The sequence below is a fragment of the Notechis scutatus genome, chromosome 2 (assembly GCF_049901735.1).
Source record: "Notechis scutatus isolate UNSWTSFEM ecotype Mainland chromosome 2, rNotScu1.2, whole genome shotgun sequence".
NCBI classification, from domain to species: Eukaryota; Metazoa; Chordata; class Lepidosauria; order Squamata; family Elapidae; genus Notechis; species Notechis scutatus.
The window spans coordinates 134,907,878-134,923,533 of NC_142010.1; the positions used below are offsets into that span (position 1 = coordinate 134,907,878).

The 15,656-nt window shown below is 41.6% G+C and overlaps 2 protein-coding genes across 4 annotated transcripts in view; one reads left to right on the top strand and one right to left on the bottom strand.

The window, feature by feature from the left end:
- The window catches only part of STAT2 (signal transducer and activator of transcription 2), a 39,990-nt gene extending 34,357 nt beyond the window's left edge, over positions 1-5,633 (top strand). For 2 of the 3 annotated variants that reach the window (XM_026680020.2, XM_087956275.1), the window contains exons 22-24: positions 710-764; positions 3,500-3,621; positions 4,237-4,551. In XM_026680020.2, the coding sequence (XP_026535805.1) occupies positions 710-764; positions 3,500-3,621; positions 4,237-4,418 (359 nt within the window). In that variant the 3' untranslated portion in view covers positions 4,419-4,551. Of the gene's footprint in view, positions 1-709; positions 765-3,499; positions 3,622-4,236; positions 4,552-5,374 lie in introns of those variants that run through there. The other variant, XM_026680023.2, reaches the window with a different exon arrangement.
- Positions 5,634-6,240: 607 nt separating this feature from the next.
- On the bottom strand, positions 6,241-15,620 carry IL23A (interleukin 23 subunit alpha). The gene is made up of 4 exons (XM_026679967.2): positions 15,522-15,620; positions 8,781-8,864; positions 7,072-7,194; positions 6,241-6,672 (listed from the first exon to the last, which is right to left on the bottom strand). The coding sequence occupies exons 1-4, from the start codon at positions 15,618-15,620 to the stop codon at positions 6,523-6,525; spliced, it is 456 nt and encodes a 151-aa protein (XP_026535752.2). The 3' UTR covers positions 6,241-6,522.
- Positions 15,621-15,656: the final 36 nt, after the last annotated feature.

A 15,656-nucleotide genomic window follows, 5' to 3' on the forward strand; every position in this document is an offset into this window, starting at 1 on the left:
GACATCTAGTAAATGTAACTGTTTGGATAGGGAAGGTTTAAAGTACGTTTTGTCAGAGGGATGATGACGTTGATTACGATGACGCGTTACAGAGCAACCTAAATTGTTCCAGAGGGTTTTACAGTTTAAATGAGGTAAAGATCAGGTATGCAGGTAGTGCTCTTGGCATGGCAAAGAAATCTTCAATTAGTAAACATTTCTTTCTTTGTCATGCAAATTTCAACAATTGAGCCAAAAGATTAGGGCTTCCCTTTTCCATGCGACATTTCCACCAGAGTTCTTCTGAAATATTCATGCTATTCTGAATAAAATGATAGTGCAAACATTTATCTCCATAGAAAGAATATTCGTTTGTTTGTTTGTATCCTGCCTTTATTTATTTTTTTTACTAAAAACTCAAGGCAGCAAACATATCCAACACACCTTCCTCCTCCTATTTCCCCCACAACAACAACCCTGTGAGTTGGACTGTGCTGAGACGGAGAGTGACTGACCCAAAGTCACCCAGCTGCCTTTCATGGCTAAGGCAGGACTTGAACTTTCAGTCTCCTTATTTTGAGACTGGTGCCTCCACCACTACACCACAAACAGGCTCTCTACCAAGAAAACTATGAAGGGAACTCTGTTAAATCTGACGCAAGGATTGTAAAAGTATTGGCAGTGTTGCTGCTTCTCCATCCTTCAAACCCTGCTCTTTTTTTCCCCCCAGTAAGCACGACGGAACAAAGAGAATATTTAAACCGCCGCCTGATCAGAGTCTCCACGTGAGCAATGCCATCTTCTCCTTTCTTTGCTTCCTCAAGCAGTTGGTTGTAATTGTCGCATGCATCACTCCCCAACTAGTTCCCCTGAATCCAGTTAGTGGTATGATATCGGATCAGCCGAATCGATAGTAAAAAAAAAGTCGACAATCAGCTGAGGGGAGGGGAAAAAAATCCTCTCACAATCAGCTGAGAGGAAAGTGAGAAAAGCGCAGGATCGGCCCTCCCACCTGCCCCTGAGCTTTTCTCCTCTTTCTCCTCTCAGCTGATCGGCGCTTGCAGGCCTCAGCTGGTGTGGAGAAAGCTACCGCCGGCGTTAGGCAAAGCATGCCCAGAAAGCCACACCCCAGAAAGTCATGCTCACCGAACCAGTGGTAAAACAATTTGAATCCCACCGCTGCCTGAATCCATCATTCTACTGCAATCCCACTTCTCATGGGCTCTGTCCCTTGTGATAGACATGAAAGGCTGAGCTAACGTGGGAATCCCGTTTAATCTCACCGGATGAAAGGCCGCCTACGAAGGCCTTGATTTGGACCCAGAGTAATGCCAGTAGACATTCTTCTGATGGAGTTGCCTCCTTTCTTCTTTGCCCCACTTCTAAACCAGCCCCCAGCTTTTGAGACAAATTTGACTAGAGGAAAGAATGACCAGGAAAGGGAAGTTCAGAGAGCAAATAGGTCTTCTGGGTTAGGGAACTCCTTGCTGAGGTTGTGTGTCCTGCACAGTCTTTGGGTAGTGTTCTTCCCTGATTTAATTCCTCTCTCCTTAATCCAGAGACTGGCTAGCTGGGCACCTTTTGAATAGAAAAGGTAGCTCCCCATCAGGCCCTTGCCGCTTGTACCTTCCACTCAGGGAGGTGCTGTCTCAAAGTACATTGCTCAAAAAAATAAAGGGAACACACAATTAAGACATCCTAGATCTGAATGAATGAAATATTCTTATTAAATACTTCGTTCATTACATAGTTGAATGTGCTGACAACAAAATCACACAAAAATTATCAATGGAAATCAAATGTAGCAACCCATGGAGGTCTGGATTTGGACTTACACTCAAAATTAAAGTGGAAAAAAACACGACAGGCTGATCCAACTTTGATGTAATGTCCTTAAAACAAGTCAAAATGAGGCTCAGTAGTGTGTGTGGCCTCCATGTGCCTGTATGACCTCCCTACAATGCCTGGACATGCTCCTGATGAGGTGGCGGATGGTCTCCTGAGGGATCTCCTCCCACACCTGGACTAAAGCATCCCCCAACTCCTGGACAGTCTGTGGTGCAACGTGGCATTGGTGGATGGAGTGAGACATGATGTCCCAGATGTGCTCAATTGGATTCAGGTCTGGGGAACGGGCAGGCCAGTCCATAGCATCAATGCCTTCGTCTTGCAGGAACTGCTGACACACTCCAACCTCATGAGGTCTAGCATTGTCATGCATTAGGAGGAACCCAGGGCCAACCGCACCAGCATATGGCCTCACAAGGAGTCTGAGGATCTCATCTCGGTACCTAATGGCAGTCAGGTTACCTCTGGCGAGCATATGGAGGGCTGTGCGGCCCCCTAAAGAAATGCCACCCCACACCATTACTGACCCACTGCCAAACTGGTCATGCTGGAGGATGTTGCAGGCAGCAGAACGTTCTCTACAGCATCTCCAGACCCTGTCACGTCTGTCACATGTGCTCAGTGTGAGCCTGCTTTCGTCTGTGAAGAGCACAGGGCGCCAGTGGCGAATTTGCCAATCTTGGTGTTCTCTGGCAAATGCCAAACGTCCTGCACGGTATTGGGTTGTAAGCACAACCCCCACCTGTGGACGTCAGGCCCTCATACCACCCTCATGGAGTTTGTTTCTGACCATTTGAGCAGCCACATGCACATTTGGGGCCCGCTGGAGGTCATTTTGCAGGGCTCTGGCAGTGCTCCTCCTGTCCCTCCTTGCATAAAGGCGGAGGTAGCAGTCCTGATGCTGGGTTGTTGCCCTCCTATGGCCTCCTCCATGTCTCCTGATGTACTGGCCTGTCTCCTGGTAGCGCCTCCATGCTCTGGACACTACGCTGACAAACACAGCAAACCTTGCCACAGTTCGCATTGATGTGCCATCCTGGATGAGCTGCACTACCTGAGCCACTTGTGTGGGTTGTAGACTCCGTCTCATGCTACCACTAGAGTGAAAGCACCGCCAGCATTCAAAAGTGACCAAACCATCAGCCAGAAAGCATAGGAACTGAGAAGTGATCTGTGGTTACCACCTGCAGAACCACTCCTTTATTGGGGATGTCTTGCTAATTGCCTCTGCTTTCCACCTGTTGTCTATTCCATTTGCACAACAGCATGTGAAATTGATTGTCAGTCAGTGTTGCTACCTAAGTGGACAGTTTGATTTCACAGAAGTGTGATTGACTTGGAGTTACATTGTGTTGTTTTAAGTGTTCCCTTTATTTCTTTTGAGCAGTGTATTTTTCTGTGAATCAGTTAACCCGGGGTGGGGGTGGGGGACACCTGAACGCAGGTTTAAAAAAATGGGAGAAATAAAGTCTGGGCTGATTGTCTTAAGTCTTAAAAGATTTTAAGAAGTTTCAACTGAACTTCTCTAGCAAGAGAATTCCCCAACTTGGATGCCATGGCAGAGAAGATGCTGTATGCCCCCCTCCTGCCCCCCTCCTGATCTCAATTATGGATGCTACTGAAAGTGGTACAAAGCTTTTTTTTCTTTTTCCTCTAATTCATCTCCATCCAGGCAACCAGGAGAGACTCAGATGTCAGATGTAAATGAACCACTCCCTATAAGCAAGGAGTTGGTAACTGATGAACTGCAGAATACTGAGCACACAATGAAGAACTTTCTGCTTGACAAGGAAGGTAAATAATGTATCTGGACCCTCTTAAATTGGGCAATTGTTATAATCCCTTTGAGACTATGTCCCAAAGGAGCTGGTTTTTTTTTCAAGAGACAACTGGACTTTCTTGTTTTTCTTTGAAGATATTTCACTTCTCATCCAAGAAGCTTCCTCAGCTCTGATTTGATGGTAGGGAACGGAAAGATTTATGTTCCTTGCAGGCAGCTGGTCCATTAACAACACAGCAACTCTCTAAAAGAATGCAAATGACCAGCTCTTTGCAAGGAGTATAAATCCTTCCATTCCCCACCATGCAGTTAGAGCTGAAGAAACTTCTTGGATGAGAAGCTAAAGATCTTCAAAGAAAAAATAAGGAAGTCCAGCTGGCTCCTGAAAAAAGCAGCTTTGGGACAACCATGACCTAGAATGACTGAGAATATCCACAGACATTTTAAGACTATGTTTGCAGAATTGTTTGTTTGTTTGTTTGTTTCCATTCTCTCTCTCTCTCTCTCTCTCTCTCTCTCTCTCTCTCTTTATTCTCTCTCTCTCTTTTTATTTCTCTCTCTTTATTTCTCTCATTTGTCTTTCTGACTTTAGTTTGGCTGATTTGCTCTCCCGTCTTCTTTTTTCTTAGATCCTTTTCTTTTCCAGTCAAATGAAGAGCAACAGGAACCTTCCAGCCCCTTTGATATCCCACAGTTGCGGGTGGATGACCCAGACTTCCAATGCCTGCTCAATCTTGAGGGTACATATTATGACACTCCTGGAAATGATATTGATGATTTACTGATTCTTTATTCTAAGGTAGAAGTATAAGTCTGTAGGTCTGTGTCTGTAGGATACACACACAATTCTCCACATGTCCTTTATTCCCCCCATTCTTTCTTGCCTATAATATACAATCAGGGGCATCGGCATGTAGGAAAATATACTCTGATTTCTCTTAACTTCTCTCCATAAATCTTTGGACAAAAGATATAATTTACTAGAATCTAGAAAAGTAGTGGGGAAAAAGACACCCAGGAATATAAAAATGATGTTCTCATTCAATTAACTGGGTAGACCTTTTGAATTAATGGCTCAGCATCCATCTAAGTCAGGGGTGTCAAACTCGATTTCATTGAGGGCTGCATCAGGGCTGTGTTTGACCTCAGAGGACCGGGTGTGAGTGGCTGGGTGGGCATGTCCATGGTGGGCGTTTGACACAGGCTCAAGAGGCATTTTTCCCCTTCTTTCTTTCCACAGTTCTTTACTATAACCATTTTCCTATCTCTTCTACCAGATATTATGGGCAAATATTTATTACTTATTCTTCATACTCCACCAAACTTTTTATTTCTAAATTTATACCCCATTGTTTAATAATAAATTGGTTTTCCAGGCAGAAAAGCTATACTATTGTATTTTTATTATTCAACTACTAATAAAAATACAATAGCTTACATAACATGATAATACAAGATCTAACAGCAGAGGTAAATTTCCAGGATAGTAAATAGAAATAGCTGTCAGTTAGATTGTTGATTGTAGATTAAATGGACAGCGGGCCTGTCCTTTGATATTTCCAGGCCGTCCTCATGGGCCAGATTTAAGACCCTGTGGGCCGAAGCCAGCCTGTGGGCCTCGAGTTTGACACCCCTGATCTAATTTATTAGCAGGTGTGTTTGTTTTAAAAATAAAATATCATAGTTGTTGCTTGTAGAATTAGAGTTACCATGACAGTAACCAATGACTAATATTGAGCTTTCATTTCTGTTTGCCTTGCCTCTCAGCTATAAATCTGTAAATAAATAGATGCTACAAAACGTGGCTTCAGTCTGCATTCTTTATGGGAAGCTGGCCCGGTCAAACTGTTCTGGAATTTCCCATCATTTGGAGAAGTGGCAACTGTACTTTGGTAAAATTGAGCAAATATGAGCTACATCCACACCAACCCTTTCCTCAAATACGTGTGTGTAATTTTTGCTATCCTCTGCAACTCTGGGGTCTTTTATTCACTCCTTTTATTTTAATAAAAACATTCAGATCATTGTCTGGCTTTGGTATTTCTCTCCTGTCAAGCATGAGGCACGGTCTGTAAGATACAGATGTAAAGGTCTGTGATAATAAATTGTAGGAGTGATGACATTGGCCTACTGCAGCACAGCTGTCACAGCATTATGTCTTCCGATTTTTAAAACTAACAGTTTGGCAAATTCTGATTTATTATAAAACATTGAAATAGAAGTGTTAAAATTTGGGACACCACCAGGGAAAGGGAGGTTTCCAGGAAAAGGTAGTGGGAGTCTAGGCTCTCTACCAATGATGCCCCCATAGTTCCTGTCATCCCAGCACTGTATAAAAGATGTCAACGAAAGCAGCTCAGTTACATATAATTTTGCATATTGCAGCACTGGATGAGTTCAGGCAGCATTCTGCTCTGCCCCTGTAGGATACTAGAGGAGAGGGGAAAATCTCCCACCTCTATGTCTTTTTTCCATTTATGGAACTGCTGAATTCATTTCAACCACATAAATATAGCTTTTTATTGTAGTCAATCATACAAAACACTGTTTTCACAATCCCTCAAAAGAGGATGAACATACATTTTACATTGTAAATGAAAGCGTGAGATTCTTGAGTGATTTCCCCCACTTTTGATATTAATAGTTGGCACTTAATTTTCCTATATATACTTAGTCACTAGCACTGCCGTGCACAACAGGAATTGAGCCATATAAATAAAAATAAATACATTAAATAAGTATATTAAATAAATAAGAGCACATAATGGACACACCCTGTTTCTCCCAGGTCACCCTCCCCTAACTTTGTTGGTTTTTGCATTCCCAAGGAATGAATTGTATTTTTTGGATAATGTGCATGTGTGTGAAGGTTTATAATGGAATATTCTCTCTCCCCATCCCAGCATTGTTTTAGCTCAGATAGTTACATCCCTATTCAATGCGGCACAATGGGAAAAGACGCGGGCCACCAAAATGGCAAACAACTGCAGGCGCTGTAAGATGGTATCCATTACATGCAGTTTCTCCCATGCTTGCATTTGTTGGGCTGGACTGCTGCTTTCATTCTGTAGTTAGAGAAGAACATAAGTCAGATCTGCATTTTATCCAATTATCAAGGCGTCGGTCCTTGTGAATGCTCATCCTAGCAACACGTGTTTCGATGCTTGAGTTAGAGAAAATCATTTGGCACAATTGGACCAGTGACTAAAAGGGTGAAGGGGGACATTTGGAGCTATAGGTCCTCTTCAGGAATTGCCTGACTTTCTTACGTTTACAGTATGAAAGCGGCTATGAGAGTAGTAGGGGGTGTAAGGGATGTAACTTTATTCCTTTTAAAAATAAGAGCCTTTCCTAACATGGTTAGTGCCTTCTTGAGAAGTAGTCAATAGTGACAACCAGTCCTTGCACTTGCATTGTTGCAGTGTCCCTGTTATCAGCTCCTTTTGCCTCATAATCATACTTACTTTTGGAAGGAGCTGCAACAAATTAGTCACAGCGGTTCGGAGCTCAGTTGTATCTGACGTTGCATACTGTGTCAGAAGTTCCTGGTAACGATGAAGGCCCCGACTAATCTTCATCAGACACAGCTAAGACAGAACAAAAGCTGGTGGTCATTTTAATTCGATTCACAAACGAGACTTGGAGATCCTTCAATAGAGGGAATTTGTTCAAAGCTACAGGCTTCCTTGTTCCTTACTTGGTTGAGGAATTCTGTGTCATGGGTTCTTTTAACTACTCAATTTGATGCGCTCAAGACCCAAAAGAGCTAACAACACAGGCCCCTAGACAACACACACAAGCACTTCAATACTATTAAACATTAAACACTCTTCTCCACAACTACTCTTCCTACTAGTACTTCTTCTGAGTACTGCTAGAGAAAAACATCCCATTCAAGTTGCTTCGGGCTGCCACCACACCCCTCCCTCTTCTCTTCCTCTCCCTCCCCACACTCAGCTTTTATAGGCAACCTTGCCTTGCTGAGGTGAGGAGGGGGCTTAAAGAGACAGGACAAAAGCAGCACAGGTGCTGGCAATCTTTTGGGCAGCCATTCTGCTCTCACACTCTGGTAAGAACAGAACTTGTGTGATCATCTCCCTCCTCTAACCCCCCTCCCCTCCCACTTTTAAAATGCCAGCCTCAAAGCTGCTTTTAAAACATCCTTTAAAATAGGTGTTTTGCTAACTATCGAGGGTCTCCAAATGATTCGTGGACTTCAACTTCCAGAATTCCTCAGCCAGCCAAGCTGACTGAGGAATTCTGGGAGCTGAAGTCCACAAGTCTTAAAAGTTGCCAAGTTTGGAGACCCCCCCCCCCACTAAATATGAATGATGACGTCTGACTGGGGCTGCTTATTGAAGAAAATGTACTAATATGTACTAATTTTTCTCTTGTCATGCAAAGTTGGAAAGCTTCTATCTTGGCCCTCCTTCTTTGATTGCCAGCTATAAACCTTGTAGAAAAGCGGCCTTCATATTCAACAGCTCAAAGAACAATCTTGCAGGTCTGCCACAAAGGGTTTAGTATTAGCCAGATTCCTCAGGCCAGCTTATGAAGACGCTTTGTGAATTCTCTACATACTGTATTTCTGTATTGGACAAGTAAACTTTTAGGGAAATTTGGCATACCCATAATAGATTTCTATGCAAGAAATCTCCAGAGTCAACTTATCAGTGAGAGGGTCATCATATATATTTAATAACAAAGAATAGAATAGTATAATAGAACAGAACAATTCTTTATTGGCCAAGTATGATTGGACAAAAGGAATTTGTCTCTGGGGTATAATTTCTCAGTGTACATGCAAGCAACAAATCATGATCATAATCATAATTTTTCCTTAGAACACAATTTAAGCACTATTGTTCTGTTTTGTACAATTAACTCCATAATAATCGTTCAGCCATTACTTAAGTGAATATGAAGCCAGTCTGCATAACTATTATTTTTGTACAATTACAACTGGATGATTTTAGAAAAACTCTACGTCACTAATGGAGAAATGATCTAAATGTATATAAAAAATAAACAGTTATAGTTTGCAACTGTTCTTAGAGTAGTTTAAAACCACCAAGATTACAGAAATCACAGTTTGGTAGAATGAAGTATTGTTTTACTGTTTGTGACATCTTTAAGTTTTTCAATACGGCTTGATTTGGATATACATAATTACCATGCTATTCTTGCCCAAGGAATCTGGATCACAGTGATCGTTGCATTCAATCCGCTGAGGAAATGAAATAATTAACGGTTTTTCCTAGGGGGGAAAAATAGAGGCACTAAATATAAAGATGTACTAAATATAAAGATGCACTAAATATAAAGAGCATACTTGAAACAAAAATGAGGGTGGGAATACATCCATCCCTACCATATACATCTTACCTTTAATCTTGTTCACCTCTTTTTTTTCTGTTCTAAAATTATATTGAGTAGAAAATGTCTTCTAACTTACTGCACCTGTGTATGGTTTGCCAATTGCACAGTGGCAGATAGGAAAGCACTTCAGAGGGTTAACGTCATTGCCCAGAAGATCATTGGTTGCCCTCTCCCCTCTTTGGAAGAGCTTTATAGCTCCCGCTGCCTTAAGAAAGTTCCAAACATTCTCAAAGATCCATCTCATTGTAGGCACCCTTTTTAAAACTATTATCATCTGGCAGACAGTACAGGATAATGAAAACAAGGACAAACAGGCTGAAAAACAGTGTTAAATCCCAGAGCAGTAGCTATATTGAATTCTACTATATAGCACAATATTAATGCAATATCAAGGGTTTTCTTCAATTCTATAGAATATGAAGGATGTGTGTTTGTGTTTTATTTTTTATAGAGACAATGTATACTGAAGATGGTATTTAATTTTGCTGTTTGAGGTGCAATGACAATTAAGTAAACTAAACTAAATGTCTGTCTATCCGCCTCCTCCTGCTTCTCTGTATGTATTCAAGTAAAGACTGTGCAGCCATTTTTCAAGCATTTGGATTTGGATATGTGCAAAATTAAATAATCCCTTCAGACGTGGTGTTCAGCAGTTTCTGACCAGTTCTGGAGAACCGATAGTGGAAATTTTGAGTAGTTTGGAGAACCTGCAAATACCACCGCTGACTGGCCCCGCCCCCATCTATTCCTGCCTCCTGAGTCCCAGTTGATCAGCTGGGTCTTCTTTTGTTGCCCTGCACAGGAGAACGGAGCTGGAAAGCAGGTTAGTGGGGTGGGGAGGGAATGGGGATATTGCAGTATCCTTCCCCCAGGAGTGGGGAGGGAATGGGGATTTTATCATATCCTTCCCCTGCCATGCCCACAGAACCGGTAGTAAAAATATTTTGAATCCCACCACTGGATCCTTTCCAGGTCTACATTTCTAATCTTTTTTGAGTAGGACTAGGGAGACAGAAGCTCACGTGATCCTAGAACTTTGGGCCAAACACACTTTCAGACCAATCCACTTCACAAATGTGATGGTCATAAAATGAGGAGAGACCCTCTCCCAAATTACAGCCTCCTTGAGTTCTCAGAAAAAAAGGCAGATTAAAATTTAAGAAATGATTAGACTGAGAAAGATCAAAAGGAAAACATGAGCAAGATATTTTAATTTCAGCAGTTCTAAGAAATGGGCCTTGTCACATCTGTGGGTTGTGACAAATTTAAGAAAAACTGAATTGCAAAATGTGGTCTTTCATAGGAGCCTAATCTGCCTCTGAATCTAGTCACAAGTGACAAATTCACAGACACAGAGAGATGGATGTATGAATACAAGTGATCAGAAAAATAAAATACAGGTCTCAGATGACAACTCAAAGGTGAATCCAAATTGGTCTTGAAAATGGGTAGAGCAAGTAGCTTAATCGTATGTTTATATTTACTCTTCACTGAGGCCTTCGGTAAGGGAGGAGACTTTGATTATATCATACTTGCTATATTTTTCTTCATTTTTGTATGTTTTATTGTAATTTCTTGGTTTGTTGTGAGCCACCAAGAATCATTAAGAGTCACTGGCATACAAGTTTAATATATTATGGCTTGTTGCAAAGTCAGCCACATGTTTAGACTGGAGTTGGTTTTTTTATCTGCTTATAGACCTAGATAGGCAGATGATGATGATGATGATGATATACCCAGCGACATGAAATCACAGTTGCCAGTTCTTTAGCTGATGTTAACCCTCATTCAAGTCCTTCCCAAGAACCTAGGATCTCATAATGTATTGGTATAGTACACATTGGGTGTCAAACGCACATTGTCACGGCGTCGCCATGTAATGTATGGGGATTTTTTTCCTTTTTGCTAAACCGGGCATGGGTGTGGCCAGCATGTGACTCATCCAGCCTGCAGGCCAGGACTTTGACAGCCCTGGTGTACATATAGATAGATCCAAACACTGTGGTCTTTTGTAATTGACAAATTATTATTTAATTAAATTGATCTATGAAACCTGTAATTTTAATTCAACTATATTAATTAAATAATTAATGGTAAATAAATAATAATACCAAACAACAGCATCTGCCTAATCCATCCCTATCCCTTGGGAAGGACTAAAATGCCAAATCCAGTCTAAAGATCTGGCTGACTGTGCAACCAACCATAATTATCCACCAGAAAAAGAAATAATATCCAGCAAGATGTCATGCGCATGAAGCATACTTGATTTAGGTTAATTGGCTGGAACTCATTTAGCAGAGCCTGAGCTACCTCAGGTACCTAAAAATCATTTTACCTCAGATTCATGGGGCCTGAATATTTTCAGTTATGCTACATCAGTGTGGCTAAGCATTGGGAAAAGGATGTTTTTCCCCCCTTAGTCATGTGAACACAGGGGACAACCATGCTGCAATACTAGAGTAACGAGTAGGGAAAAAGCAGCAGTTGCATCAGAGCATGTGGTTTCAAAATGAAAAGCAGTAAGATTGAATATGAAACTTTTTTTAAAAAAAAAATAAGTTACAGGTGGGGAGAGTTCTATTTAAAATATCGGAATCAGATTTGTTTTATAGGGGATGAGAATGTTCTAGATAAGAGCAAAAGTGGTTGAGATTTTTCAGTAAACCGTTTTACGTGAAAATATTTTGGGACGGCTTTCTCAACATTTGCTGTCAGATTTTGGATTTTGTTTCACTTTCTTCATCAGATGTGCTGATGGATGTACAATATGGGAATTCTATTCTGTATTCACTCTTGGTTACATTGGTTCATGGGTGTTAGGTAAGATGGATGTGTGATGATGACCTTTCATGTTTAATGTGGGAAAAATTAAGGGAAGCGGTTGGTAGATTCCTTTAACATCACCTGCAGGTGAAGAATTGCTCTTCCTGAAGGATAGAGGTAGTTCTCAACTTACAACCATTTATTTAGGGACTATTCGAAAAAAAAGTGACTTACAACTGGTCCTCACACTTATGACTATTGCAGCAGCCCCATGCTCATGTGATCAAAATTTGGGCATTCAGCAGTTGTTTGTGTATTTAGGACATTTGCAGTATCCCTGGGTCACATGATTGCTATTTGTGACCTTCCCAGCCAGCTTCTGACAACCATAAACAATGGGGGAAGTTGGATTTGCTTAACGACTGGATGATTCACCTATAACGACTTCAGCGATTCGTGTAACAATGGTGGCAAAGATTAGTGTAAAATTGGGCATGGCTTACTTTATAACTACCTCGCTTAGCAACAGAAGTTCTGGCCCTAACTGTGGTCATAAGGACTGCCTGCAGGGGTGGACTGCTGGGGGTTCGCAGGAGTTCAGGAGAACCTCTAACTAAGATTCTGTACAGTTCGGAGAACCCCGAATGCCCACTGCTGGCTGGCCCCGCCCACCCCACCCCTCCCAGGAGTCCCCACCCGACATGTTTTGGATGCAGGTAAGTGCAGGGTGCACACAGAGCAGAGGTGGGATTCAGCAGGTTCTGACCAGTTCTGGAGAACCGGTAGCGGAAATTTTGAGTAGTTCGGAGAACCAGCAAATACCACTTCTGACTGGAGATTTTACAGTATCCTTCCCCTGCCATGTCCATCAAGCCACACCCAAAGAACCAGCAGTAAAAAAATTGAATCCCACCCACCACTGTTACGGAAGCTCAGGGAGGGCGAAAAACAGACCTGGAAGTTTGGAAATGGGCCTGTTTCTGGCTTCCAGAGACCCTCCGGAGCCTAGGGAAGCCATTTTCGCTCTCCTGGAGTCTCGAGGAAAGCCTCCAGAGCCCAGGGAGAGCAAAAACGCCCCCCCCCCCCGCACCATGGTGCAGGAGGCCGAGTAGGCCACACCCACCGTGACCACGTCCACTCAGCAACCGGGCAGAGAACCCTTTGCTAAAATTTTTGAAGCCCACCCTGACTGCCTGTATCTCTCAAAGCCTGGTACTGAGTTACCAGATTAGAAGGACAGTAGGTCAGGAAAGGAAGAGACAGATAGAAAGAAAGGAAGGGAGTAAACTGTTACTCCTTGACTATCATCCATTTGAGGGGCTACAGGTAGCAGAAGACTGAGTGGGGGGGCTCCTATTCTTAACCATGTGTCTTTGTGGTTCCTGGAAGACAAGAAGAACCATATTTTCATAGTAGCACCCCCAACTTGTCCTAGCTTAGATGACAGAGGAGGTTGTGTGGCCATTTGAAAGCTAGTTGTGTGGAAAAGTAGGGTGTTTTTTCCCCCCTGCATCCAAGGAGGATGGCTGAATAATGAAAGAGAGGGGGAGGGAGGGAGGGAGGGAGAGAGGGAGGATGAAGGGAAAGATCTGCCTGGACAGTCTAAAATTGGCAATAAGACTGCCAATCCCATCCTCAACTTCATTGTGTAATTATTTCCTATGTCAGGACATATGCTGGGAGAAACATAAAAATGGTATTTTAACACTGACCACAGTATATAAAGAGGACATAAGGAATCTTTTAATAATTAGAGAGGCATCTTTATGTTGGGGTTAGGAGGCTATGAGAGATAGCCCTTATCTGGAGCAAATTCATAGCAAGTGTGATTTTAAGACATTCCCGATTCTTGCCTGATCTTCTTCATACTGGAATAATGCTTCAAGCTTGCTCTCAAATCTTGTCAGTTTTCCCATGAAACGCCCCTTTTCCTATACTTTCTCCTATTAAAACCCTGAAAATAAACCTCCTTCTTCAGCCAAATCCTTGTCCTTAAGCAAAAAGAAACAACTCAGCTGTGGGGTCCTTGCTGCAAGAAAACCATCCAACTCAGAGAGCACCAAGGACCCCACAGTTCAGCCCTGAGCTACAAATATTCTTTTCTATCAATAACTCAGTTGGAAGTTACCTTCCCTTTATCTTGCTCCTTTCTTTACCGAAGGGATGCATAAAGAGCCCAGGCTGACAGGCAGCTGAACCTTCCAATAACTGACGACTCTAACTTTATTAAACATGAAATCCCAATGAATCATGTTAGCTATATTTGGTGCCAAAACGTACATGTGCATCAAATAAAATCACATGTTGCTTCTGACCTGACTTCACCCAACAGTTGTCTCTTGATCAGGAAGATGTCATACATCCCAGCCTTAGGCTAAGGAAAACTCTTCCAGAAAATGATACCAAGCATGATCTCCGGATCAGGAGAAGATGTACTTAACCTTTCAAACACACTCAAGCTCTTAAATGAAATCAGGCACCTCATGACTAACTACTATTTGCATTGCAGGAAAGAAAATGCCCATTGGAGAATTTTCGGATGCAATATGAATGGGGTTGGCATTTGGATTAGAATTTTCCTGATCCAGATCCCAATCTCACTCTTATAACTGCTAGGCCATCTTTTTGCAGCCCTCTAAGCCATTTCTTTGCTCAGCTAGAGTTTATTAAAGAAACTACAACTAACTGGTTTGGCACAACATGGAAAATCATAAACCATAGCTTGCAAAAACTATAGGGATGCATCCAAGATTTTCAGTTTAGTGCAGGGGTCTTCACTGGCACCTTTAAGACTTGTGGACTTCAATTCCCAGAATTCCTCCTTAGCTCAGGAATTATGGGAGTTGAAGTCCACAAGTCTTAAACTTGCCAAGTTTGAAGACCCTTGGTTTAGGGCCTCACCTCTAATTGGAGATCTCAACCGTGACAGTCCACCATAAAGCTGTAGTCCCATTCAGATCACTCAATGGAGAGAAAAGCTTGGTCACTTCCAACTAACTAAACCCAAACAAACATTTCAATTTGCCAAAAGGTATTAAGAACAACCTACATAATTATAATCATGATGAGGTTCTCCCCATCACTATCTGTCAGCTTTTCCCCTGCCCAGACTTCCTATTTGGAATTTGGTCCCACTGCATTCTTTTTTTTAATATTTTTTTAAATTTTTACTATATAAAGAAAAAGCAAGAGTTTCAATATCTATATAAACAATGTGTTGTCTGGTTACAGTTAATTTGAGCAATGGTCATCATCATAATAGTAATAATGTTCATTAGTAGTGATCATATAATAATAGTATTTTCTCAACATATTAATACTTCTTAATTGTTAATACCAAATCATATTAATAATAAACATATCGTAATAAGCCCTCATAGTAAAATTAATCCTTCTCTTATAATTTTAAATGTTGTACTTCTGTTTCTGTTAGTTAACAATTGATAAAATGAATCCCATATTTCAAAATATTCCTTATCTTCCTTCTTTTTAATTTCAAGTGTTAATCTATCCATTTCTGCACTTTTTTTTAATTATCTTCTCTTCTGTAGGGATCTCCACACCTTTCCAATATTGTACAAATACAATTCTGGCCACTGTTAATACATGCAGTATTAGATACACAGTCCCCTGATTATATATTTTTGGTATGATACCCTACAGAAATATTTCTGGTTTTAAATCTATATGCTCCTTTATCCTTTTTGCTATCCAAGTCCCACCGCTTTCTGTGAAGAAGTCAAAGCGTTCTCCTTCTGTTTCTACTCACCACTTCAGTCACATTCAGCTCCTGCAGGTGCTTGAGGATCTCTTGTGAGGCAGTTTTGCAACCCTGCCAATCTATATTGCTTTCCCTGCGCAGCCTCATTCCTCTGGAAACAGTAAATAGGAGGACAAGGAGGAG